The sequence below is a fragment of the Erythrolamprus reginae genome, chromosome Z (genome assembly GCF_031021105.1).
Source record: "Erythrolamprus reginae isolate rEryReg1 chromosome Z, rEryReg1.hap1, whole genome shotgun sequence".
NCBI classification, from domain to species: Eukaryota; Metazoa; Chordata; class Lepidosauria; order Squamata; family Dipsadidae; genus Erythrolamprus; species Erythrolamprus reginae.
The window spans coordinates 90,087,208-90,114,220 of NC_091963.1; the positions used below are offsets into that span (position 1 = coordinate 90,087,208).

Genomic DNA, 27,013 nt, shown 5'->3' on the forward strand with positions numbered 1-27,013 from the left:
TTAATAATATTACTACTTTAATTGAAAACATTTATCATTTAATAATATACAATCTGTTCGTTTAATACAATACATTCTACATTTTTAAGGAAGATGATGATGGCTTTTTGTTTCTCAGGGAACAACATTTGTTGCTTTCCTTAGTGTAAGGTAACCCAAAATAACATCTGAAGGAAGCATTCGGATATAGGCAAATTCCTCAGTTGTACTAAATCTCAGTTTGCTCTGAGGGTCAGTATAGTTTGCCTGTAAGAGAAGCACAAATTGAAATCTCTCAGTGGAAGTGTCAGAAATTGCACATTTTTAAAAACAGTGAAAATCAATACTATTGGATATATTACATGGTCATTTCGTTTTCCTTCTTCCATTGTTCTATCGATCCATGTTTTCATAATAATAGTTCAAATTTTAAAATATGTTCTAAAATGGATTTTCTATTTAACTAATTTTCTACATTATAAAATGGTTATCAATACATTAAAAAGATAATATAAATGTGATTCTTACCATAGAATGGGCCTTTGTCTTAACTGATATGCCCGTTTTTATGGTGATTGACAGATTCCAGGATGGGTAATGCTAGTCCTCTAGCTCTATGACTGAGTTGAATTTCTGAAGATTGCCTCCCTGTCCACAGTCCCATTCTGTAATGAAGTTCAAGTGATAGCATCACTCCTGTGGAAATGTTGCGCTGGGTCTGATTCGCCAAGCCATTCTCATGCCCAACCCAGCCCTTTACTCCCATCACCTGGGGTCAGGAGCAGATAGACCACTGGGCAGGTCCACACTCTCCTGTTGATCACCATTAGAATAGGCGCATCAGGTAAGACCAACGCCCATTCTCCCATGGTTCTGATGGGACAGCCCAGGATGGGACATACCAAAGCTCGTCTGTCCTATGGATGGGCGTCACTCTGATCCTGGGCCCCTTTGTCCTCATACACTCACTGAAAGACCCATCTTTTGAAGGCCACCTCTGCGGAAGAAAATGTGTCCAGTTTGTAATGGCGAATAAATGGTAAAAGAGATGACCAGGTTATCACCCAGCAAATCTTCTCCATAGAGTCTTGCATAGCCCAGGCTGCTATTTTGGCCGCACGTCTTGAATGGGTGGAGACATTGCTTTCCCCATGAGGGCTTGTGGCCTTGTTTGTCATAGAAACATAGAAACATAGAAGACTGACGGCAGAAAAAGACCCCATGGTCCATCTAGTCTGCCCTTTTACTATTTCCTGTATTTTATCTTACAATGGATATATGTTTATCCCAGGCATGTTTAAATTCGGTTACTGTGGATTTACCAACCACGTCTGCTGGAAGTTTGTTCCAAGGATCTACTACTCTTTCAGTAAAATAATACTTTCTCATGTTGCCTTTGATCTTTCCCCCAACTAACTTCAGATTGTGTCCCCTTGTTCTTGTGTTCACTTTCCTGTTAAAAACACTTCCCTCCTGAACCCTATTTAACCCTTTAGCATATTTAAATGTTTCGATCATGTCCCCCCTTTTCCTTCTGTCTTCCAGACTATACAGATTGAGTTCATTAAGTCTTTCCTGATACGTTTTATACTTCAGACCTTCCACCATTCTTGTAGCCCGTCTTTGGACCCGTTCAATTTTGTCAATATCTTTTTGTAGGTGAGGTCTCCAGAACTGAACACAGTACTCCAAATGTGGTCTCACCAGCGCTCTATATAAGGGGATCACAATCTCCCTCTTCCTGCTTGTTATACCTCTAGCTATGCAGCCAAGCATCCTACTTGCCTTTCCTACCGCCCGACCACACTGCTCACCCATTTTGAGACTGTCAGAAATCACTACCCCTAAATCCTTCTCTTCTGAAGTTTTTGCTAACACAGAACTGCCAATGCAATACTCAGATTTAGGATTCCTTTTCCCCAAGTGCATTATTTTACATTTGGAAACATTAAACTGCAGTTTCCATTGCTTTGACCATTTATCTAGTAACGCTAAATCATTTACCATATTACAGACCCCTCCAGGAATATCAACCCTATTGCACACTTTAGAGTCATCGGCAAATAGGCAAACCTTCCCTACCAAACCTTCCCCTATGTCACTCACAAATATATAAAAAGAATAGGACCCAGAACAGACCCTTGTGGCACACCGCTTGTAACCTTTCTCTGCTCAGAATACTCGCCATTAACAATAACTCTCTGATGTCTATGCTTCAGCCAGCTTGAAATCCACTGAACTATCCAGGGATTAAGTCCAATCTTCACTAATTTATCTATCAGCTCTTTATGTGGAACCGTATCAAAGGCTTTGCTGAAGTCCAGATAGGCAATATCCACGGCACCACCTTGATCCAACACCTTTGTGACATAGTCAAAGAACTCAATGAGATTAGTCTGACACGATTTGCCTTCAGTAAAGCCATGCTGATTTGGGTCCAATAAGTTATTTTTAGATGCTGATTTATCCTCTTTTTGAGTAGAGTCTCCATCATTTTAACTACAACTGATGTCAAGCTAACTGGCCTGTAGTTTCCAGCTTCTTCTCTACTGCCCTTCTTGTGGATAGGCACAACACTGGCCATTCTCCAATCCTCAGGAACATCTCCTGTTAACAGGGATTGGTTAAACAAATCAGTCAGGGGGGTAGCAATGACAGATCTGAGTTCTTTAAGAACTCTGGGATGGATGCCATCTGGACCCATTGCCTTATTTATCTTTAATCTTTCAAGTTCTTCTAAGACATCGGCTTCTAAGATCACTGGAGCTGAATCCGTACAGCTGGAAGCAATGCTATATCCCTCTATAGTATTATTTTGTAAGGTGTCTTTTGAGAAAACTGAACAGAAGTAGCTATTGAAATGGTCAGCGATCTCCTTATTCCCATCAATGCATGTATTATTCCCGGTGCTAAGCTTTGTGATGCTGCAGTTTTTCTTCTTCCTATCACTAATATATCTGAAGAAGGTTTTATCCCCCTTCTTTACAGATTTTGCTATTTCTTCCTCTTTTGAGGCTTTAGCAGCATATATTATCTGTTTCGCCTCCTTCTGTCTCATTTTATACACCTCTCTATCAGCTATACTTCCAGACTCTTTATACCTCCTATAGGCAGCCTTTTTTTCATTGACTATAGCCCTTACATCATTGCTAAACCATAGCGGTTTCTTCTTCCTTTTACCTTTAGTTACTTGCTTTACATCTGTTCACATGGGCCCTGGTGGTCACACTGTCTGTGAGGAAGAAGATGTGGCAACCCAAAATCCCCTCCTGGAATGCTCTGGAGCTGCCCAGAGCTGCAGCCAATTTATGTTGTACTGGAGTTTCTGTTGGCACTACTTGCCCTGGGCCACCGGTGAGCCAAAATGGGCCCCCAACCAAACAGATGTTGCATCAGATGTTATAGTTAGCCTGTCTGGCTCCCTGAAGGGGCAACCCTTGTGATGGCTCAAGACCCCCACCAGCTAAGAGATTGGTGCACCTGAAATGGCACTCAACCTGTGTTCAAGATGTGCTGCGGCCCGCCCTCCGAAAAGGTAGCAGGAAGCACTGGAGTAGCCTGTCATGAAACCATGCCCAAGGAATAATGTCTATACAGGAAATCATCTTCCCAGGAGCTGGGAGAGAGACAACAGTGATGTTACTATGTCTCTTAGGATCTGCCCTGTCAAGAGTCTTAATACTGTCCTGGCGCTCCTGAAAAAGACAAACCTGTCTGGAAAGAATGTCTATAAGTGCCCCAAAGTGCACCAATTTCATTGAGGAAATCAAGTGGCACTTATCTAGATTGACCAAAAACCCATGATACCGAAGGACCTGGATCGTTGTGTCCAAATCCCTTAGCACCTGTTGATGGGAGGAGGCCTGGATGAGAAGATGTTTAGATAACATTGGATGCATATGAGTAAACAGACGAGGTATGCCACCAGTGCGGCCATGATCTTTGTGAATGTCCACAGTCAATCTAAATGGAAGGGGCGCATATTGGAAATGATGGCCAGCATAGCAAAACCTCAAAAACTTCCTGTGCACTGGGTGAATCGGGGCATGTAGGTAAGCCTCCATGAGGTCTACTGAAGCCAAGAATTCCTCTCCAGAATGGAGCAAAAGAAATGCAATGGAATCTCCAGTAGACCAGATGCCAATTAAGTCCCCTGAGATTCAAAATCGCCCCCCACCCTCCTGAAGCTTTCAGTACTATAAATAGCATTGAATAGAAACCCATCCCCTGCTGGTCTGATGGAACCAGCTCCATGGCCTGAACATCCAGCAAATGTTGAATAGCCAATTCCACGAGTACCTATCTTGCCGGATGTCTGGAAATGGGACAGTGGAGAAAAAACCTCAGAGGGGCAGAGAGGAATTCCAGGGAGAGTTCTGATTTTATGGTCTCCTTGACCCAGGCATACTATCAGATCTCTTCCCAGCATTTGTAAACAGGCTTAGGCAGACCCCAATGGGGGAAAGGATCCTGACATCCCTTATGGCATCTGAATTGCCACGAAAGACACTTATTCTGTGGCTGTTGCCTGTTGCCTACCTTTACTGTTGAACCCTGATCTATCGGACTGAATGCTGGGCCTGGAGGTGAAGGGCCTCTGCTCATGGGAGAAGCTAGCCCCGACCTCCCCTGGCCGGTAGAAGGACAGGCTAAAATAAGAGACTGAGCAAAAATCAGAGTGCCTGCTCAGCATTGATAAGACCTTTCACTTGTCTCTGATGTCTACTAGAAAGGGTTTCAGGAACTGTCCAAATAAGCAGTCCTCCTCAAAGGGGAAGCCGCCAGTTTCCACTTATTTTTTGCATCCATCCACTAATGTCGCAGCCACAGCATACAGCAGGCCATTACTGCAGATGCAGTGGCCCACACTGAAAATTTGGCACTGCAGTATACTCAGCGTCCATGATTATCTTGCTGAGGTCCAGATGGGTTCGCAGGTTCTCTGGTGGAAATCGGCACTTCCTTTCATCGTATGAATCAAAACAAATTGTGGCAAGTTCTCAAAGAGATGGGAGTATTAGACCATCTTATATGTATCTTGAGAAACCAATGACCCATATGCGGGTCAAGAAGCAACAGTGAGAAGTGGATACAGAACCAATGATTGGTTCAAAATTGAGAAAGGAGTTTGGCAAAGTGTATACTGTCGCCCTGCCTATTTAATATATGAGAAAGGCAGGGCTAGATAAATCACAATTTGGAATTAAGATTTCCAGGAGAAAGATTAACTTCAGATATGCAGATGACACCACTCTAATCAGTCTTCTGATGAGTGAGTGCTTAGGGCTGGAAAGAAACATTTGGAGCAACAGAGCAATGAAAAAAAACTCTGCAAAGACAGGGTTTGGATAACATTTTTTCACAGACAGTAACATCAATACCTTGCACTGTTACCTTGGAAATAATACCTTGCATTGTTACTCTCGGGTAGAATTCGGCCCTGCAAATTATGGAGCCAACGCAGTGAAACCCTAGTAAAGGAGGTGGTGGCTATAGAGGCCTGTTTTGGCTAGGAGTTGTTAAATGGGCTCTGCAAAGGGTCATCTCCTCCTTTCTCTCCTCAGCTTTTAAAGCATCCTTTGCATTTGAGAAGAGGACATTAGTGCTTCTACCAGTGGTCTACCCTTGGTACTTTGATCAAGAACCTTGTAACTGAGAATCCATGCTAAAAAGTATGTGTTCCAAACCACTGGGTCATGTAATGACTGCAGGCAGGGCTCACTGCCTCTGAATAACATCCAGGAACATCCTGGGGATGTTTCTGTCTCAGTGGCCTGCTCAGTGTGCAGGAAATCCTCCTGTTCACTCATCTCAAATGGAGTCTCCTGGAGAGCTGGGTCATTCCCCAGGCATGCTGTGCTATGGGATTTCATGAGAAGTGGATTGAAGAGAGCTGGGACAAATAAGCTCTTATGGTCTGCTCTGCCGGGAGCATCTGGTTCAGTCAGAAAAAAAATCCCTCTCTCAGGAGCCCACCCTCTGACAAGGACAAATAACCCCTCTTGGACTGATCAGAGTCCCTTGTAGCCTGCCTCCCTCGATAGTTCCTAGGGGTCCATGTTTACATCCCAACTTGACACAGGCAAAGGGAACTGCTTTGTTTGCTGAAATCCCTTTCCTAACCTTCTGAGCCATCTACTGCTTCAGGAAGGTAGGCATATCTTCCTCCTGAAGTGCCCCCGGGCAAAGCTCCACCACTATTGGGGTAAAAGACACCTCAGGAGGCTGTCTACACACCCCTAAGGGCAATCCTGTGTCAGAAGGGGCTCCCTGTGGTTGAGCCAAGAATTGGGAGATTGTGCCAGACTGTCTCTCAAGTTGGTCACAATGGAGAATAAGTCCTAGTCAAAAGCAACTGGAGCTTCAACTGTTGTCCCTGAGCCAAGAAGGCATCAGAGGAAATGTGTGGCCACGACTGATGGCTGGTGAGAAGAGTGGCCCTATTCTACGGCACCTTAGTGCAATCAAATTCCTTTCCCAGGGCCTTTTGACATTGTTGAGCGGCCCTTTTTTTCTGGTCTGTATGCCTTTTTCTGTGCTCTAACCTTGATTTTGATATTAGTGGCCGCCACCAGGCTGTCATATCTTGGTTTGATAGGAGCTCTGCCCGTTCTGTTGGACAGAGGAGACCAAGCCCACTCTGCTACAGGCCCGGATCCAGCACTGGTGTTTGAACTGTAATTAGGGCAGATATGCTCACAAGCACCGCTGCTGGATCAGTAGTTAACTGCTCCTTGACTTTACCCTAATTACAGAGCAGAGCTTGGCGAGGCCTGTGTGCCCAGAGTCTTACTCAGGCTTTGATCCTATGGAGATGCTACCAGGATCGAAACGCAAGAAGAGGAACCCCTATCCCTTGCTAATGCACACTGGCCTCACCGAAACTCAAGCAGTGTTATGTGAAATTGCTGCTATCATGGCAATTGGAAAACAGTGGAGCATGGCCAAACAATGACCCTAGGCTCCCTCTACAGCAGTGGCTTCCAACCTTTTTTTGGCCACCTAAGCATCTCTAAAATCCTGAGGCCTCCCCCCCATGACATATAATTCTTATTATTCAAAAAACGAACTACTGATGTGGAAGAAGCCTAAAAGGCCATTAACTAGGTTTAAACAAGGTTCCAACTTCCCCCATTAAAAATGAAATTGCTCTACAGCAATCACTCTGGGAGATGTTAGAAGAATTAATGCCAGGGGGCTCCACACAACAGTGGGCTACTAGCTGGAACGCTAAATTGCGCTCGCCGCCGCACTTGTAAGTGCTTGCGGGGCCAGCCATATTTTGCTTCTGCACAGCTGTCTATTTGAGACCTCCCCTTACCATTCAGCGGGGTCTGGGGTTCCTGCCTGTGACTGGAGCATACTCCTGGCCACAAAGCCATTGCAGCAGCAGCACTACATATTACTTTTTATTACATATTATGTAATACACCTTTATTACTCAGTGATGCGAAGCCAGTGGTGGACACTAAATTGCACTCTCCGCCGCAGCTTGTAAGTGCTTGCGGGGCCTTCGTGATTTTGCTTCTGCACCTGTGGAGATAGCAAAATCACCCACGGAGCCACAGGTGCACCCGTGTTTCGGCAAGTTTTTTTTGCTTCCGTGCATGCCAAAATACAGGCACACCTGCGGCTCCGTGGGCGATTTTGCTATCTCCACAGGTGCAGAAGCAAAATCACGAAGGCCCCGCAAGCACTTACAAGCTGCGGCGGGGAGTGCAATTTCGTGTCCACCGTGGCTCCGCATCACTGATATGTAATAAAAAGTAATATGTAGTGCTGCTGCTGCAATGGCTTTGTGGCCAGGAGTATGCTCCAGTCACAGGCAGGAACCCCAGACCCCGCTGAATGGTAAGGGGAGGTCTCAAATAGACAGCTGTGCCGAGAACCCTCCAAATATCTCTACAAATCTCAAAGCTAGGATCCACTCCAGTGGAGAGCCAAGAGATGTGTCCAGAGTCTATAGTCCATGCTATAAAATGGAGATGTGACTTTGAAAGGCCTCAGAGTGTTTTCCCTGACAAAATGGCAACCTGAAGTCTTTTTGAAAGCTTCTGAGGCTGGTACAAAATGGCCACCCCCTCAAAGTTACTATCCGTGGAGGCAGACAGCCAAGAGTCAGCAGTCAAATCCCAAAGGATCTTAGATACAATGCTGCTCACTAAGAAGTTAACCAGTCTCTTCCTGTCGGCTTACTCATGATCACTATATGTCCATGGCAATTTGCTTCTGCAATGTTCTTGGGTTTTTTCATGCCAAAATGGCTGCTCCATCAAAGCTGCAACCCACTGATTATGAAGAACTAAGGATTTTGAGCAACCTGTCAAATCTTGGGGAAACTTGCTGCAGAGAGCACCACTGAACAGCTGATTCTGGCAGCTGATTTTGATATTTTTTAATTTTTTCTTTGTTATTCTTGCTGAAATGGATACAAGGCATTTGATCACTAAACCTAACTACTATTTCTTTTCCTCAAAGCTCTGGAACTCACAGAGAAGTGTCTGAAGAGCTTGGACTAATTTTAAGAATTGGGGACTGTTGATAGGGAGGCGGTCCTCAGAAATTCAACTCAATCATAGAGCTAGAAGACTAAAGCTACCCAACTGGACTCTCCCGTCTGAGCCATGGAGAATCATTACTTGAAGGAATCGTGGAAATCATTTAGTCCAATTTGCTTTCCAGATATAACAACTCTCATACCATCCCAGACAAAAGGCCATCCAAACTTTTCTTTAAACTTTCAGTAATGCAGCCTCCATGATTTTGATAGGCTGCTTCATTTTCCATTATTATGCAAACCATTCCATTAATCATTCCCATTGTCAGAATATTTCTCCTTAGTTCTAGATTGGATGTCTCTTTAATGACCATCTATCAGTTACTTCTTATTCTGATCTCTTATCTTAGAGAGTTCCTCAAGTACTGAAAGACTGTTATCATATTAACTCCTAGCCTTTCTCTTTGTTACACAGATATACTAGCTCCCCCATCATTCATCATATGGTTTAGCTTCCAGACTCCTTATCATCTTTGTTATTTTTCTCTGCATGCTTTCTAGTGTCTGAACATTTTTATATCATTGTCACCAGAACTGGACATAATATGCCAAGTGCAGTCTCACTTGTGCCATAATAAAATTTTATTTACAGTCAAAGACCATCAATATAATATTAATAATAATTGAAAAGGAAAAAGAACAGGAAACAGATTGACCCATTGTAACTATACAAGAGATGTACATATCTCACTATGAAGGGACACATTTGCGACGAATCCCCGCTGCTGCTGTGTAGAATCTGGCCACCTGTGCCGTAATCCTGGCCTGCTCACCCCCAAGCAACCACCGGAGATAGGCAACGTCCGAGCGGCCAGGATATCCCTCAATAAGTGGTAGAATATGCTTTATCCTAATGTCAGTGTAAAAGGAGCATCTCAGGAGCATACGTCCCTCAGTCTCCACCTCTCCTGAGCCACAAGGGCAAAATCTTTCAGTGGCTGGAGTTCCCTTGTACAGTGGTACCTCATGATACAAACCCCTCGTCTTATGAACATTTCGTGATTTCATGATTTGTTTGCCTTGTCTTAAGAACCATTTTCACCTTACGAACCCGAGCCGGGGGCGTGGGCTCTCCTACTGCGCATGCGCTCTACCTTGTGCTCTCTTACTGCAGCAGGGATTTCCCTGCCTTGTGACTGTCATTTCCAGAATTTCCTCCCTGCCTCCCTCCTCTTCCGCCTCCTCCTCCTGTATTCCGCCTCCCTCCCAGCCTTCGGGCAGCATTCGCCTTCCTCCGCCGCCATCAGCACCCAGCTCCTCCTTGTCTTCTCACTTGTTTACAAGTTGACAGTCGGGCGGCGGCGCAGAAGCTGGGGGCAGCGAGGGTGTGTGGAAGAGGTCCACAGGAGAACTGGGGGGAACCGCAGCCACCGCTCCGTGGAAGGGACCCGGCTGGGAAGCTCCCGAAGGTGGTCTTTGCGTTGTCCCAGGAAAGCAAGCAGCAGGCATGGGCTGGGGTCTTTCCCCTAGGGGCAAAGGTGGTGGTCGCGAGGTGGTTTTGCTGCAGGCGGGTGTCCAGGCACCGCAGCTCCCCCTAGTTCTCCCACGGACCTCTTCCACACACCCCGATTCCTCCAGCTTCTGATCTTTTCTTTCGGCTTCTGGATGGATGGGAGGAGCTAAGCGGTCAGAGGAATTAATGTAAAACGGCGCTGGGCTGGAAACGTCTTCGTGCTGCTTAGCTCCTCCTGTCCAGCCCGAAGCCGAAAGAAACGCGTGGAGGCTGGTAAACAAAAGGCAGAACTTTCAGCTTCTGGGTGGATGGGAGGAGCTAAGCAGCCGGAGATGTTGCCAGCCCAGCGGTGTTTTACATTGATTCCTCCGGCCGCTTAGCTCCTCCTGTCCAGCCCGAAGCCGAAAGAAACACGTGGAGGCTGGTAAACAAAAGGCAGAACTTTCGGCTTCTGGGTGGATGGGAGGAGCTAAGCGACCGGAGGAATCAATGTAAAATGCCGCTGGGCTGGCAACATCTCCGGCTGCTTAGCTCCTCCCATCCACCCAGAAGCCAAAAGTTCTGCCTTTTGTTTACCAGCCTCCACGCGTTTCTTTCGGCTTCAGGCTGCTTGCTCTCCCGGAAAGACGCACACCTTCGGGAGGCTGGTAAACAAAATGCCTCTCGTAGCAGCTGCTACAGCCGCCGGCATTTCACCTTCCCTCCCAGCCAAAAAGGAGCCGCAGAGAGGGGCACACCTTCCGCCCGGGAAGTCCTGCCCCTTCATCCCCGAAGTCCAGCCTTTTTGGCTAGGAGGGAAAGTAAAATGCCTCTCTTAGCAGCTGAGCCTGGCCGGCCCGGAAGATCACGGCGCGCGGTGCCTGCGGCAGCCAGGGAAGCCGAGCCGGGCGTGGCAGCGCCACTGCTGCTCCAGTCGCCCGGTCCTCTCCTTCCTCCCGCACCGATGTCCCCCGCTGCGTCGGGCGGTGGCGGCGGCGGGGGACAAAAGGCAGGCCAGTGCCTTGCTCCTGCCTCTCCGGAGCAGCTGACCGAGCGGAGCAGCGACGCGAGAAAGGAGAGAGAGAGAAGCAGGCGCGCACTTCGCCCTGAATGCCTCCTGACTCAAGCCGGCGGCTGCCTTTGGGTTTTTGGCTGGGGGGGGGAGCAGGTGGACTTTCCTAACTCCCTCCCCCCCCCAGCAGCAGCTGCTACAGCCCCCGACTTCCCCGCCCCTCTTCTGCTGGTCACAGGCGAAGGGCGGGGAAGCCGGGCAAGCGCGATCTTCTGCCGGCCATGGGCGAAGGGCGGGGAACCCAGCGGCTGTAGCAGCTAGTGCAAGAGGCTTCCCCACCCTTTGCCCATGGCCGGCAGAAGATCGCTCTTGCCCGGCGGGAGGCAAAGCACTGGGGTGGGAGTTGTCAGGACACCCCCCCACCCCAGCGCTTCGCTTCCCATCAGGCAAAAGTGCTCAGGAGGCCACGGGTGACGGGCGGGGAGGATCGGGAGGCTAAGTCTCCTGCAGCGGATGCTGTGGTGGGGACCTTTGGGTTTGTGGCTGGGGGGGAAGGTGAAGTGCTGGGGTGGGGGTGTCAGGCCGGATCTCCTGCCTCCCCCCCAGCCAAAAACCCAAAGCAGCCTCCCAAACCTGAACTTTCGCTGAGAAGCCCTGCCGCCCGGCTGTCACCTTTTAAAACAGCCGGGGGGCTTCTCAGCAGCCTCCCAACGCTGAACCCAGAAGTTCGGGTTTGGCTTTCGGGTTCAGGAGGCTGCTGGGAAGCCCCCCCGGCTGTTTTAAAAGGTGACAGCCGGGCGGCAGCATTTTTTTGCGGTTTTTTTTTTGTTGTTGCACGGATTAATTGACTTTACATTGTTTCCTATGGGAAAAAATGTTTCGTCTTACGAACCTTTCGTCTTACGAACCTCCCCCTGGAACCAATTAGGTTCGTATCTTGAGGTACCACTGTACTTGCCGTACAAAATGGTGGATGGAAGCGCACAGCACCGTACAAGAGCAAATGCCTTTCGATGGCTTGCTGACTCTAGCTGTCCCAGGTATCTTGCAGGAGCCACAACATATTTAGTGGCATCTGGGGCCAGAAATAGCAGAGCTCTACCCAAGTCCTCCTGCCTCTCGATGTCCTCCACCCTTTGTCGCAAGGTCTGTCCTGCTAGATCATAGTTCATCTTGAGTATTAAATCTGGGGAGAAGCCTAATTTGTGAAGATTGAACTCGATGGCCTTAATCCATGAGGAGGAAAATTCATCATGAAGGATTAACAGAGCAAGACCTTGCGGAAAAAAATTAAGCTTTAACCACATATTTAGGGACACTATACAGATTCTTGCTTCGACTTTTATCAGTCCAATCTCCAGGCGCAGAAGTGCGTTTGAGACGCAACGTGGCATCTGGAGAATTGCTCTAATAAATTTGGATTGAACTAATTCTAGTGGCTAGTATCTCCTTCTCTGCTGGCCACTGTGTGTCCTGGCTTCTCTTTTCCATAACCTCACATTCATGCAAACCCCTCCTTCCTGGAAGAGAAGCAAGAGGCACAAACACAGGGGAAACCAAATCTATAAGTGGTTCGGCTGTGTCCACTATGATCAGTAGAGATTTCCTTAAATTTTCCAGCTTAAGTAATGTATTACCTTGTTCTTCCTTTGGGAGAGCACCAAAAGCATTAATAAGTCCAGTTTCTGAGATGTTAAGTGCATCATCACTGAGCAATGCTGGTTTACTCCCACTTTCTTCATCTCTCTTTCCCAAGGTTGAGAGTGTGGAAGAGGGAGCGTCTTTATAGGCTCCCATGTTGACAATTAAGGGTTTAACATTTTCCTCACAGACAACTCTGATTGGAAAAATTTGGAAGGAGGCTAGATGTATCTTCATCTTAAGTAACATTAGTGGAATGGTGGGCTGTTTAAAAGTCCGAAGTAATCTTTTCCAATTTAGGGGCTCTGGAAGCCACTCCACAGCACGGAGATCAATCTTCCCCCTTTGACAATGGAGAAGTTGGCTTAAGGAATTTAGTATGGCATTCTTAGTATTCCAACATCCATAATTAATTCTAATCAAATGAATTCTAAGAGCAGCCTGGTTTGTAGTAGGGGAGATACTTTTCTGTCTTCTAATAAATCTTCTAATCAATCTGCCTCCCCCTCTTGCAGCCCTGCCTATTGAAGCCCTAATTTTCTGCGTGGGCTGCCTCTTTTTTGTGGGCTCTTTAAATTTCTCCTCTTCCTTATCTTGACTATGGGGTTTATCCATATCTGCTGTGAGAACTTTAGTGTGAGTGACTGTAGCCTGTCGGTGAGCCTGCAGAAAAACAGCCATATCCTTCTTCATTGACTCTACATCATGTTGTGCCATATAATCATTTTACCTAATCTTGATACTATCACTTTACTGATGCAGTTTATGACTGTGTTAGCTATTTTTATAATATGCTGCCTCATATTTAATTGGTAGTCTACTAGAAGGCCTGGCTCACTCTCATAGTTGCTACTATTGAGCCACATACCACCTATTCTGTATCTATACATTTGGTTTTTCTTGCCTATTTGTGGGACCTTACTTTACTCAGTACTGAATTGCATTTTCTTGGATGGAATCTAGTGCTCAAGTCAAAGTCTTTCTGAATCTTAAGCCTATCATCTAAAGTGTTAAATATTCTATCAGCTTGGTGTCAGTTGCAAATCTGATAAGTCCCCTTTCTATCCCTTCATCCAAATCATTTATGAAGAAGTTGAAGAGTTTTTTAAGAAAGAATGTTGAAGTATCCTACTGCAGTGTTTCCCAACCTTGGCAACTTGAAGGTATTTGGACTTCAACTCCCAGAATTCCCCAGCCAGCAAATGCTGGCTGGGGAATTCTGGGAGTTGAAGTCCAGATATCTTTAAATTGCCAAGGTTGGGAAACACTGTCCTACTGCATGCTTCCCTTCATGTAGATGTAATTTCACTGAGGACCATCTACTGAGTGCAGTTGGTCAACCAGTTGCAAATCCATGTAATGATGGTACTATATATTCCAAATTATTTGATTTACCAAAAATAATTATCTGTTTTGTTAGATACTACTAAACAACAATGGAGGTGTTTAGACCAATACAGAGAAAAGTTAAATTCTAAAATAAGTTTAAAATACTTACAGGAAGTCCTGAAATATCAGAATATTTTTTGACTGGTTTAAATGAAGTAAGAGCATCAATACTGAAGTCTGGAGGAAAATAAATTAAAAATAAATTAATCATTTCAGTAAAGATCTAGCTGGCCTCCAATTTTCAGGCAATTTACCCTGAAATTTTTAATCTATTGCTATCACTTTTTTCCAATCAGCACAAATATCCAAACAAAGACTTATAGATTCTAATGCTAAGTATTTGCTTTTGAAATTTGAAGCATTCGTTTAAATTAAATTGTAAAATATAAGTTAAGAAGCAATTCAAATTACAATATGTTTAAATTATGGAATCTTTTCAGCAGCTTTGAGAAACATGTGAAGATCATTTTTCTGAAATGAGAAGAAATAAAAGCAATTAAAGACAAATGGAGATAGCAAGTATAGTCACAGGAATTTATTATGATAATATCCTTCAGGATAAAATGGATCATATTTTTTGGATAGATCAAATTGTGTTGTTATTGTTCCCTTAGTCCTAAAAAACTCCAATCTACAGCTTTTTCTCCCATCTGTACGTCAATATGATATTAAGATTCTGCTTCAATGCATAATTATGAAAATTAAAAACAAAACAAAATATGTTCAGAAAAAGGTTATGTACATTATTAATGTTTCTGCTGAAATATCTGTCATGATTATAATCTCCCTTTTGAAATTAGACTCTATTAGCTAGGTACAATCTAGATCAGTGCGGGTAAACCTATGGTAAGTGTTCCACAGGTGGCACACGGAAGTTGTTGCTCTAGCTGAGCTCCAGTGTGCATGTGTGCACTAGCCAGTTGATTTTTGGGTTGCCCAGAGGGTCTGGGAGGGCGTTTTTAACCACCAGAGGGCTTCTGGGGGCCAGGGGAAGCTGTTTCACCCTCCCCAGGTTAAAAAAAACCCCTCTGGAGCCTGGGGAGGATGAAAAACGGGCCTACTCAAAATTAGGAAACAGGGGGATTGTGCATGCATGCACGGAGGTGGGACAGCATGGGGAGAATCGCATGCACAGTGGAATGGGGGCAATGAATTATGGGTGTGGGCACTTGTACATGTGCAATAGTGCGTGTGCACATGCTTTTGGTACCCAAGGAAAAAAAGGTTTGCCATCACTGATCTAGATATTTAGAACCAACATACATCACTTACATTGGAGTACATTGTTTTCCACTATGATGTATACCTGCTTTTGTATCAGTTAGCACATCTGATACAAAATGTGCTATCTGATCTAGCACAGAATGTGTTTTCAGTATTTTTTCTTAGTATAAGGAATCTCTGTAGATTTTACTCTGCTACTTATTGTCAGCTATGGGGGGAAGTGCTCATCTGAAGACTCTTGAGCCAGTGCTGTTTGAAGACATTTCTGTAGTCATGAGGCCAGCATGCCATCAGTGTGTTGTTACGTGCCCACAAAAGTGTTACTTATTTATCTACTTGCATTTGCATGCTTTTGAACTGCTAAGCTGAAACGAGCTGGGGTGAAAATGGGAACTCACTCTGTTGTGTACCACTCAAGTCTTAAATCTGGACTTCCGGCTTTCCAGCCTTTCTTAATCACCAAGCCACATGACCACAGAATTTTTTTAGCCTGACAACAGAAAATAAGATGAAGGTAACTACAGTGGTACCTCTATTTAAGAATGCCTCTACTTAAGAACTTTTCTAGATAAGAACCATTTTCTACTTAAGAACCCAAGCCCAGAAAAATTCCCCAGGAAATTTGAGAGCGGTATGAAGGCCTGGACAGTTTCCTGCCATTCCCCCTTTAATTCCGGCCATCTCGGGCTTCTTTGGGCTGCCAGAGGAGCTTTTCGGTGACACTTAAGGAGGCTTTGGCAGTCCAGAGTGAATAAAGCATTTTCCTTTCTCTGGGTGCTTGGAGAGGGAATAAACCTCTGCCAGTGGCCAGAGAAAAGAAATGCTCCCTTCGCTCTGGGCAGCCCAGAGCGAATGGAGCGTTTTCCTTTCTCTGGGTGTTTGGAGAAGGAATAAACTACTTCATTGTGGTGACTCCCTTATGCTGCCTCCCACACACCTGGCGGCGCGAGGTTGCTTCCTCGAGAGTCTGGGCACGGAAAGACAAAAGGGGGCGCTTCGCCCCAGCCTAATCAAGTTGGCTTCAGCCCAACCGAGGAGTCACCAATGCGCCGGCTACAAAGCAAGCGAGTGAGAGGAGAGGGTAGACCTTCAGCATGGGAAGGAAGAGGAAGCAGGTAGCAGCCGCCACCGCCTTACAGTCAAAAAAGCAGGAGGTTCCCCCCTCTCGCCCGCCTGGGTTTCATTGTATGAGAGGCAGCCTCGCGCCAGGTGTATGGAAGATGCATGCTCCTCCTCGCTGTCTCAGAGTCCCTCTTTTTCTAAGAAAAAAAAAGTTTTGGATTTGTTTTACTCCCCTCCCCTCCCCTTCTTTTCGCAGTGACTGTCCTCCTCCTCTTCTTCCTCCTCCTACTCAAATTCCGAGCTTTTATTTCTTCCCTAATGGGTTTGCATGCATTATTTGCTTTTACATTGATTCCCATGGGAAAAAATTGCTTCTGCTTACAAACTTTTCTACTTAAGAACCTGGTCACAGAACAAATTAAGTTCTTGAGTAGAGGTACCACTGTACTATAGTTGGAGTGAAGGTTGTACAGTACAAATAGTATTGAAATCAGACAGCTTTAGATATTTCCTTTTAAGCTGAGCTCAAGAAAACATTTATTATGACAAATAAGGTATAATTTCTGTGGAGGGAAAGAGGAAAGAATAATCTTAAATTCAATAATTTTTAAAATACATGCTGGTATTACTTAAAAGAAATCAATGACCTAGACGTAATGTAGCCTTTTAAATAGAAAACAAGAAGTTACTTTTCTCTTGAACTGTTCAAGATAGTCATTTCTTCATATTGTAACTATCCTGTTTTTTTCATTTTTCTACAGATGCTTTTGGTACATTTTTTTATGTTTAAAGCATTTCATGTTCCTTTTAGAAATAGTTAGATATTGATATATCTATGAATAGATATTGATTAGATATAGAGAAGCAACCTGAAAACTCTGGGTTCCAAGAGGGAATGGAGTTGTCAGAGAGGCAGACAGAGATAGAGCTTGGGCTATCTGTCAGCCCTTAGATAGTCAACAGCTCCCAGGTCTGGAGGTAGCTGATAAAGAAGAGGAGGAATAGTGTCTGATGTGCGAATGTGCAGAAGGCAATGGAGAACAATGGAAATCTGTGGGCAGCTCCTTGGGATCCTTCGCTGCTAGCTCTGAGGATAAAAGGCAGAGGACGGAGATGAATAGATATGGCAGACATTTACTTATCTCCCTGCCAGACAGACTTGTTAGCCTGCTGTAAGATATAAACTTTTTGATGGGGCTGCTGGAGCTCCTAATAAAGGAATCATTGTTTCAATTACAGAGGGTTTATGTTTGGGGAGCTGGGTTAGAAGAGTTATCAGTGGTAATTTTAGCTTCTAGATTGATGGCTGTAAATATTTTTCCATATTTCAATGAATTTTAACTGTGTTTTTTTAAGATATGGAAACATGTGAAAGAAGTGAATATTTAAAATGCATTGTACAACTCCATGTCACTTTAATTATATTTCTGTTCATGCTGAATAAATATTCCCCTGAATTTCCTTTGCTGAAATCTACTTGGTCACAAAATACTTCGCAAACAGTTTTTAATAGGAAAGTGAACACAAGAACAAGGGGACACAATCTGAAGTTAGTTGGGGGAAAGATCAAAAGCAACATGAGAAAATATTATTTTACTGAAAGAGTAGTAGATCCTTGGAACAAACTTCCAGCAGACGTAGTAGATAAATCCACAGTAACTGAATTTAAACATGCCTGGGATAAACATATATCCATCCTAAAATAAAATACAGAAAATAGTATAAGGGAAGACTAGATGGACCATGAGGTCTTTTTCTGCCGTCAGACTTCTATGTTTCTATGAAGTATTTTCTATAAAGCTGTTATTTATAAATATGTAGGAAAAATCTAAAGAGCTTACAGCTTGGATCATTTAATTGCCATGGCAGTGTTCTTTCTGAAGAAAGGATCTGTTTCAGATTCTTCCATGTTCTGTTCTTCTTGCCAGCTGCTGCTCCACCAGTGCCAGAGTGCTGGAATGTTTATAAAGTATATTTAACAAGTATATTCTTCACAAGAGTAACAATGAAAGAGTTTGCAAGGTAAAAGCTGGGAAGATTGTTAGCACCTAGTTAGGGATGAAACAAAAGCTTCAAAGAAGTTCATTCAGAGCATAAGTCGCACCCAAAATTTATCCTCTTTTATGGAGGAAAAGGGTGCGTCTTATAGTCTGAAAAATACAGTATCTTTATTGGGATTCATGTTTAAATTCTTGTCCTCCTATATTATTTGTTATTTTAAATATAATATTGTTAATGTTATATTAATAATATTACAGTTTTAATTGGAGTTAGTAGCCATACTGTACATATCAAATATAAATCAGGCAAGAAAGATAAACATTTAAAAAATAATAGGAAGAGGACAGAGAGATTACAAAGAAAGCAATTGAAAGCAGAGGAGAGGAAGAACAGAAGAGAAATATGGCATTATACAATCAAATACTTGAATAGGTTCCACATTTCATAACTAAACTACTACATAGATTTAAAAGGTTATTTGTCTCATGAAAATGTAACACATTTGTGGAAAAAATACATACAATAAATCTTGGAGCTTTGAAAGGAAAATGCTTGACAGAAGTTTCTATTGGCCCTGTGCTTGTATTGATTGTCATTGTTTTGTTTTCATTCAGTAGTTCTGCATTAGTACTCTGAAAAGAAATACATACATTAATTTGCAGTTTTATAAAATCCAACCCTTAATCCAAATTTGTTTCAGAATTTTATCAAAATCACTGCATTGTTTTGCTCACTGTTTAAATCAGTAACTATGTTCATATCTACTAAATCATGAAGTGGCTTCTTTGGTTTTGGCTTAACGTGCTGTATAAATTCAGCCAATGTAATTTGAAAGACATGACATATAACTTAATTTGCTATGTGAGCCCAATCAACTGTTCAGGAAACTCAACATAACTTTGCACAAAAATTGTTCAAAATAGTAATTGCATTATTATGCTGGCATAATTAAATTTACTGAAACTACTGCATGGTGGCTTTTGAAAAGACAGTTAAATATTAGGGTTAATTTTAATAATATGCTCTACTTCCCCCTGAAAATCAGAAAATCCTAATAGCAAATATATGAGACAACACACATGCAAATTATATACCAAGATGAATTCATGTTCTATAAGAAATTGGTTAGACCATCTTTCATATATTTTGTTAAGAGTTATTTGAGAAATTGAAAAAACATTTATGACTCTATGTTGAAAATTGCATTCAACACACATACATTATATGCATTTTTCTCTTTGGCACATTTTATGATAACAACACCCCCCACCCCACCCCATATATATACAGTATATAGTATATTAATTTGAAATGTTCCTATATTGTTAAAATGTTTTATATTCAGTAATATAAGTAGATTGCTCATATCTTTTTTTCTTTTTCATTAATATTGCTTGTAATTATGTAGGTTTTTTATTTTTCTTTATTTTGTTTAGAGGCAGTATTCCTTTAATTTGGTCAGTAAGCAAAAAGATTGCTAAGTAAGGCTACCATATTTTTCAGAGTATAAGATGCACCTGTCCCAACCCACCCAAAAGAGGGTGGAAGTGTTGGTGTGCTTATACCCCAAAGCCAGCCATTTTTACTGTTCTGAAGCCCTGCCCCCACCGGCAGAGAGCTCTTGGGTGCTGGTGAATGGCAAAAATGCCAATTTTTGCAAAAATGGGATGGGGGAAAATGAGGCATTTTTTCCTGTTTTTTCAGAAAAATTGAGAGATTTTTGTTTCCCCCCAGTCCCCAAGAGCAGTCTGCAGGCTCTCCAGACCCTTTCCTCACCCTAATTTTTTGAACAAAGGGGTGAAAAATGCAGTTTTTTGCAAAAATTGGGGTGTTTTTTCCTTCTAATTACCCCATCTAGCATGACTGGAGGAGGAATTCTGGGAGTTGAAATCCACAAGTCTTAAAGCTATCAAGTTTGAAGTTTGTAAAAAGTGTACATGGTTGTAAAAAGTATACACATTTTTAAAAAGTATTCTGCTACACTGGTATTTTATTAAATAATATATTACTACACCATTTGGTTCCGAATACTTTTTTCCTTGTTTTCCACCTCTAAAAATCTAGGTGTATCTTATATTCCGGTGCATCTTATACTCCGAAAAATACAGCTTATGATCTTACATAAATTTTCTTTTTTATTATAAATATGGAATTTAAGGGTGCTTGATGAACATGATTAAGAATTATAGACGATGGAAGTAAAATAAATTGTCAGATCTGCCACAGTGTGATCCCTTAAAAAAAGAAAACTCTCAACTTGTTTGGTTGAATCAAAATATACTTTTAGTAAAAATGCATAATGCAGTAAAGCCAAGTAGTATCTAAAATTCCCATGCATCAATACAAAGCTATACTTCTTGGTTCCACAAAGTCTCATCATCTTCAATTCTCTACTCATTCATAGTTCAATGTATTGGCTGCCCAATGTAATTGTATTTTACAGGAAAAATGAATTGAAAGAATGCACATTATATATGTGGCAGAAAACTAGAGTCATTAGATGCATATAATACCTTAATAAAATATTAAAATATTAAAGACTGAAAATGGATAAAGAATATTAAAGCATGCAAGCTCAGACAGAGAAAACTGAAAGGAAAGAGTGCTTGAAGAATAGCTGTATATAAAAGTATATCTCTGATCACTTTGTAATCCTTGTTTAATGACTTGTTAGCCTTGGAAATGGTACTTTAGGGCTTGTACCATCACCCTTCATTACTCACACCCCATCCCCCAGTCACATGATTGCAATCTGGATGCTTAGCAACCTGTTTATACTTATACTCAATTGCCAAGGTTGGCAAACTAGATTGCAAATGGTAGGTTTAGGCTTAGGTTTATTGGATTTATATGCCGCCCCTCTCCGCAAACTCGGGGCGGCTCACAACAATAATAAAAAACAGTACAGTACATAATACCAAATCCAATGCCCACCCATCTAGTTACAATTTAAAATTAATAATCTCATAAAAACAGTATATATAAAAAACAGGCACACAGTCAATCAATCAACAAAACAACATGGGCAAGGGGGAGGTGTTTTAGTTCCCCCATGCCTGATGGCAAAGGTGGGTCTTAAGGAGTTTACGAAAGGCAGGGAGGGTGGGGGCAATCCTAATCTCAGGGGGGAGCTGGTTCCAGAGGGTCGGGGCCCCCACAGAGAAGGCTCTTCCCCTGGGTCCCACCAGATGACATTGTTTAGTCGACGGGACCCGGAGAAGGCCAACTCTGTGGGACCTAACCGGTCGCTGGGATTCGTGCGGCAGGAGGCGGTCCCGAAGATATTCTGGTCCGGTGCCATGAAGGGCTTTATAGGTCATAACCAACACTTTGAATTGTGACCGGAAACTGATCGGCAGCCAATGCAGACTGCGGAGTGTTGGAGTGATATGGGCATACTTGGAGAAGCCCATAATTGCTCCCGCAGCTGCATTCTGCACGATCTGAAGTTTCCGAACACTTTTCAAAGGTAGCCCCATGTAGAGAGCGTTACAGTAGTCGAGCCTCGAGGTGATGAGGGCATGAGTGACTGTGAGCAATTACTCCCGGTCCAAATAGGGCCGCAACTGGCGCACCAGGCGAACCTGGGCAAACGCCCCCCTCACCACAGCTGAAAGGTGTTTTTCTAATGTGAGCTGTGGATCGAGGAGGACGCCAAAGTTGCGGACCCTCTCTGAGGGGGTCAATAATTCCCCCCCCCAGGGTAATGGACGGACAGATAGAATTGTCCTTGGGAGGCAAAACCCACAGCCACTCCGTCTTGTCTGGGTTGAGTTTGAGTTTGTTGACACCCATCCAGGCCCCAACAGCCTCCAGGCACCGGCACATCACTTCCACTGCTTCGTTGACTGGACATGGGGTGGAGATGTACAACTGGGTATCATCGGCATATTGATGATACCTCACCCCATGCCCTTGGATGATCTCCCCCAGCGGTTTCATGTAGATATTAAATAGCAGGGGGGAGAGGACCGACCCCTGAGGCACCCCACAAGGGAGAAACCTCGGGGTCGACCTCTGACCCCCCACTAACACCGACTGCGACCGACCGGAGAGGTAGAACCACTGAAGAACAGTGCCTCCCACTCCCAACCCCTCCAACCGGCGCAGAAGGATACCATGGTCGATGGTATCGAAAGCCGCTGAGAGGTCAAGGAGCACCAGGACAGAGGACAAGCCCCTGTCCCGGGCCCGCCAGAGATCATCCATCAACGCGACCAAAGCAGTTTCCGTGCTGTAGCCGGGCCTGAATCCAGACTGCTGAGGACCTAGATAATCGGCTTCATCCAAGGACCGCTGGAGTTGAAGTGCCACCACCTTCTCGACAACCTTCCCCATGAAGGGAAGGTTGGAGACTGGACGGTAGTTATTAAACACGGCTGGGTCCAGGGAAGGCTTCTTGAGGAGGGGGCGCACAACCGCCTCCTTATAAAGGGGCGGAAAGGACCCCCTCCCCAAGGAGGCGTTGACAATCTCCTGGACCCAGCTCCGTGTCACCCCTCGACTGGCCGAAACCAGCCAAGAGGGACACGGATCCAGTAAACAGGTGGCGGAACTCACAGCTCCAATGGCCTTGTCCACTTCATCAGGTGTCACCAAGTCAAACTCCTCCCAGACAGATGGACAAAGACGTTTAGCCCCAGTCACCTCGACTGACTCATTGTCACTCGACTCTGTTTTCACAATTGGAGTCGAGGTCCGCTCGGATCCGGGCGATTTTATCAGCGAAAAACGTGTTAAAATCCTCGGCACTACTCTGCAAGGGCTCCCCAACTCCCCTCTGATTAAGAAGGGAGCGGGTTACCCTAAACAGAGCGGCCGGGCGGGATTCCGCTGATGCAATCAAGGCGGCATGATACACACATCTTGCCGCCTTGAGCACCACTTTGTAAGTCTTAATATGAGCTCTTACAAGTGTTTGATCGGATTCGGACTTACTCTTCCTCCATCGCTTCTCCAGACATCTCTTCTGGCGCTTCAACACCCGGAGCTCCTCGTTGAACCATGGAGCTCTACGGGCTCTAGTGCCGCGGAGAGGTCGCAACGGCGCAACCCGGTCAAGAGCCTCCCCTGCAGCCTTGTTCCAGGCCTCAGCAAGAAACTCTGCCGAACTGTGGACAAGTGTATCTGGAATAACCCCAAGCGCCATCTGGAAGCCTTCTGGATCCATCAGGCGTCTGGGGCGGAACCTCCTAATTGGTTCCGCCTCCCTGCGGGGAAGGATTGGAGCCAGGAAGTTAAGCCGCAGTAGGAAATGATCTGACCACGACAAAGGCAATACTTCTAAGCCCCTTAATCTCAGATCATTACTCAGTTGCTCAGAGAGGAATATCATATCTGGTGCGTGCCCACCCTCGTGAGTCGGACCCTGAACTACTTGAGTCAGGTCCATGGCTGTCATGGTGGCCATGAACTCCTGTGCCAGTCCAGAGGAACCGCCGAGCGATGGCAGATTGAAGTCCCCCAGGACGATAAGTCCGGGGAACTCCACCGCCAGCCCGGCCACCTCCTCGAGTAGCAAAGGCAGGGCTGTTGACACGCAGCTGGGAGGCAGGTACGTGAGTAACAAGCCCACCTGAACCCCTAAGTCCAACTTCACCGGGAGGGACTCACAACCCGCAACCTCTGGAGCAATGAGCCTACGCAGGCCAAGACTCTCCCTGGCTATAATAGCCACTCCTCCCCCCCTTCCCTGGGGTCGAGGTTGGTGCCATACCCGAAACCCAGCTGGGCAAATTTCAGAGAGAGGAACTCCTCCCTCCAGGCCCAGCCAGGTTTCGGTCACACAAGCCAGGTCGGCCTTCTCATCCAGGATCAGATCCCGGATGAGGAGAGCTTTATTTACCACCGACCTGGCATTGAGTAGCAACAACTTGAGCCCAGGGCCAGAATTACACTCAACACCAGTGCCTTGAGTTAAGCTCATGGAGCCTGAAGAAGGGATCGCTACTAAGCAGCGATCCCTCCTTCCCCTGGAACGGCTAGCTCCATGGCTTCCGCCATACCTGCCTCTCCCCAGCAAGACCGGGATATTTTGACCTTTTGCCACCCCAGAGATAAGTGTCCCCTCCCCTCCTGCCCTTCCAGCGTCAGGTGTGCCAAAAATTCCATTCATGTCATATTCATTCATTCCATACATATTATAATCCCCCCACCCACTCCATTCCATCTATCACCCCCCTCCTATTCATTTTCATTCACAGTATTCCATTCATTCCAATAATTACTAAAATAGTCCCATTCATTCATGCCATCACTACCATCCTCCCATCCACTTAAAAATCCCTACAATAATTTAATTAAAAAGAGTTAATATAAAACTAACAGTTCATATTATTAAAAAATTAATTATTAAAAATATAGATAAATATAAGTAATAAAAATAAAAATATAGGTAGAAGATATTTCAATTGGTCAGTTAATTAATCAATTAAGCCAAGTTCATCTCAATCATATGACTGCCATTTGCAATCTACTTTGCCAACCTGCCCTGAAAGCCTGGGGAAGCCGGCAGGGAAGGTAATAATCTGCACTAAAACCCTGCGCTAAAAACATTTTACTGCATGCTAAAACATACTAAAATATTTGTCTCCCTGTCTCTCCTGCTTGCACAAGAGGCAAGCACTAAAAATCCTTTTCATACACTAATGACAACACAATACAATTTTTCCTTAGATATTTAAGATCTGCAGAATTATGAAAGTATGTAAAAATATGTAAATTGCAATATTTGTGCATATTCTTTATTAAATGCCTTGGTCAGAAATGCAATCTATGGATGTCAGGAAGTTCCAATGTCTTGCAATTGTCCCCAGGATGGCTTACACTTCTGTTATCAGATATACTTTTGAAGTGATGGGAATGTATTAACCTTTACCAAAGATCTTTCTATCTCTACAGGTTTCAGTTCCTTCCTTGTAGAATATAGTTTTGAATCAATATGGTTCAGGAGCATTTCACATATACTACAGTTTTTTGTCTTCTCCAAGAAATTGTTTTAATGATAGGATATGAGTTAGTGCACTTAGTGCACTCAGAGTATCAAGGATCTAGAAATCTAACAAGATCAGACTGCAGTCCCCAATAATTTTTTTTGAAGCAGTCAAACATCCCCCTTTAAAGCAGCTAGATACTTGCAAAACTCTTCCAAAAATCAAATCTTACTCTGCTGCAATGCACTTCCCACAACAGTTTTGGAGGGCCAATATAAAAAAAAATTCCATATTAGGTGAGATTGCGCCCCGTGGACAAGGGGTCATTGAAACTACAGGTCAAGTCTGCTATTCTTTATTTTCTGTAAGGATACATCGACTCTATAACATCTCAATTAAATAAAACACCTGGAAATACTGGTGTCTTTTATGTAGAACTCTTTATCAGATCAATACAAACTATCTTCTTTGAATGTGACCCAATTTTGTTATGTTGTAATGCAAAATTAAGCAGACTCTAATTGCCTACTGATAACTCATACTAATTGTTAATATATTATTTTGTGTTTATTTTTAATTATTGTTTTTAAAGCTTTTATTTGCAATGTTGGTCTTTGACCATAATAAAAATTGATTGAAAGATCTTTTTATACAGGAAGAATTGAAATAAAACTACAAGCTTTTAGATAGGCTACCCTCAAAATTATAGCCCTCCTAGCATATGTCTTCCTGATTTCACTGGCACCAGTTCTCTATATCAGAAGAGGCTATTTCGCTCTATCCATCAGAAAAGGATGCTCACCACTCGTCCATTCCATTTCTCCATTATTTCTGAAACTTTCGATAGCAAATGGAGTTATCATCTTACAGCACGCAATATTTATAATTACATAATCCACAAGTGCTAAGTGCATGATACTCCATAGATGTATACAAAGCCTACACACTTTTGCTGAATACTGCAACATCACTAAATTTATTTTCGTTCTTCGCGTAAAAACATGGGTTACCATAAATGTATGTGTTTCGGAACACGCCTGGTTTTCTTTAAACTTCCTTCCTCGCCGAAAACAAAACAAACCATCACCTTTCCCCAAACGTCGAAAGAGGAGCGACGGAAACGAAGGGAAACGCGGCGCATTCGATTACGTCACTTAGGCGAAAACTAGGTGGTGCTTCTCAGAGGTAATATCATAGAGAGATGCCTCATCTCCCGATTGGTGCATACAGGAAAAGGGGCAAGGCCACCAAGTATTAGCTAGTACTGTACTAAATTTTTTCCCGTTTTTACGGTACTGTAGTACCAAAACTTTAGCTATGCAAAACGCAAGTAATGACGAGCGGCTATATTCTTAAAGAGTTCTGTGATTCCGCTGGTTTTCTAGGGGCAAACAGAAGTTTATTTTATTTTATTTATTTATGTATTTATTTTGTTGTTAAGTTGGCTGTTTCTTACGATAAATCTAGTTTTGGAATCCTGTATGTGGCCCATGTAATTAAAAAGTCTTCAAGATGATTCAAATATAATCTTGAATAATGGAGGGAAGATAAATACATTTTCTTCTATTAAGCTTATTTTTTATTTAGTCTTGTACTAAGTTTAGTACATAAAATTGTCTGCTACAACGTCCTATCTGTTAACGACTGCTTTAGCTTCAACCGCAATGATACAGGGGCAAACAATAGATATAAACGTATAGTAAAACGGTCCAATCTCGATCGAAGAAAATAGGTTTGCAAGGGTGCGTGCATAAGCGCCCCAGCGTGCCTACCGTCCCTGTCCT

The 27,013-nt window shown here is 43.8% G+C and overlaps 1 protein-coding gene across 1 annotated transcript; it reads right to left on the reverse strand.

The window, feature by feature from the left end:
• INO80C (INO80 complex subunit C) lies at nucleotides 1-26,324 on the reverse strand. The gene is made up of 5 exons (XM_070726652.1): nucleotides 26,240-26,324; nucleotides 18,819-18,929; nucleotides 18,138-18,249; nucleotides 14,120-14,187; nucleotides 1-246 (listed from the first exon to the last, which is right to left on the reverse strand). Exons 1-5 carry the CDS (start codon nucleotides 26,240-26,242, stop codon nucleotides 115-117), a joined length of 426 nt encoding a protein of 141 aa, XP_070582753.1. The 5' UTR covers nucleotides 26,243-26,324; the 3' UTR covers nucleotides 1-114.
• Nucleotides 26,325-27,013: the final 689 nt, after the last annotated feature.

Bases quoted from the DNA above. Each gene is read 5' to 3' on its own strand.
- INO80C (XM_070726652.1), bottom strand. The intron at 18,250-18,818 runs GTATGTATTTTT...TAAACATTCCAG, and splicing joins TCAAAGCTCCAAGATTTATT to CACTCTGGCACTGGTGGAGC. The intron at 14,188-18,137 runs GTAAGCTCTTTA...ATTTTCCTCCAG, and splicing joins GCAATTAAATGATCCAAGCT to ACTTCAGTATTGATGCTCTT.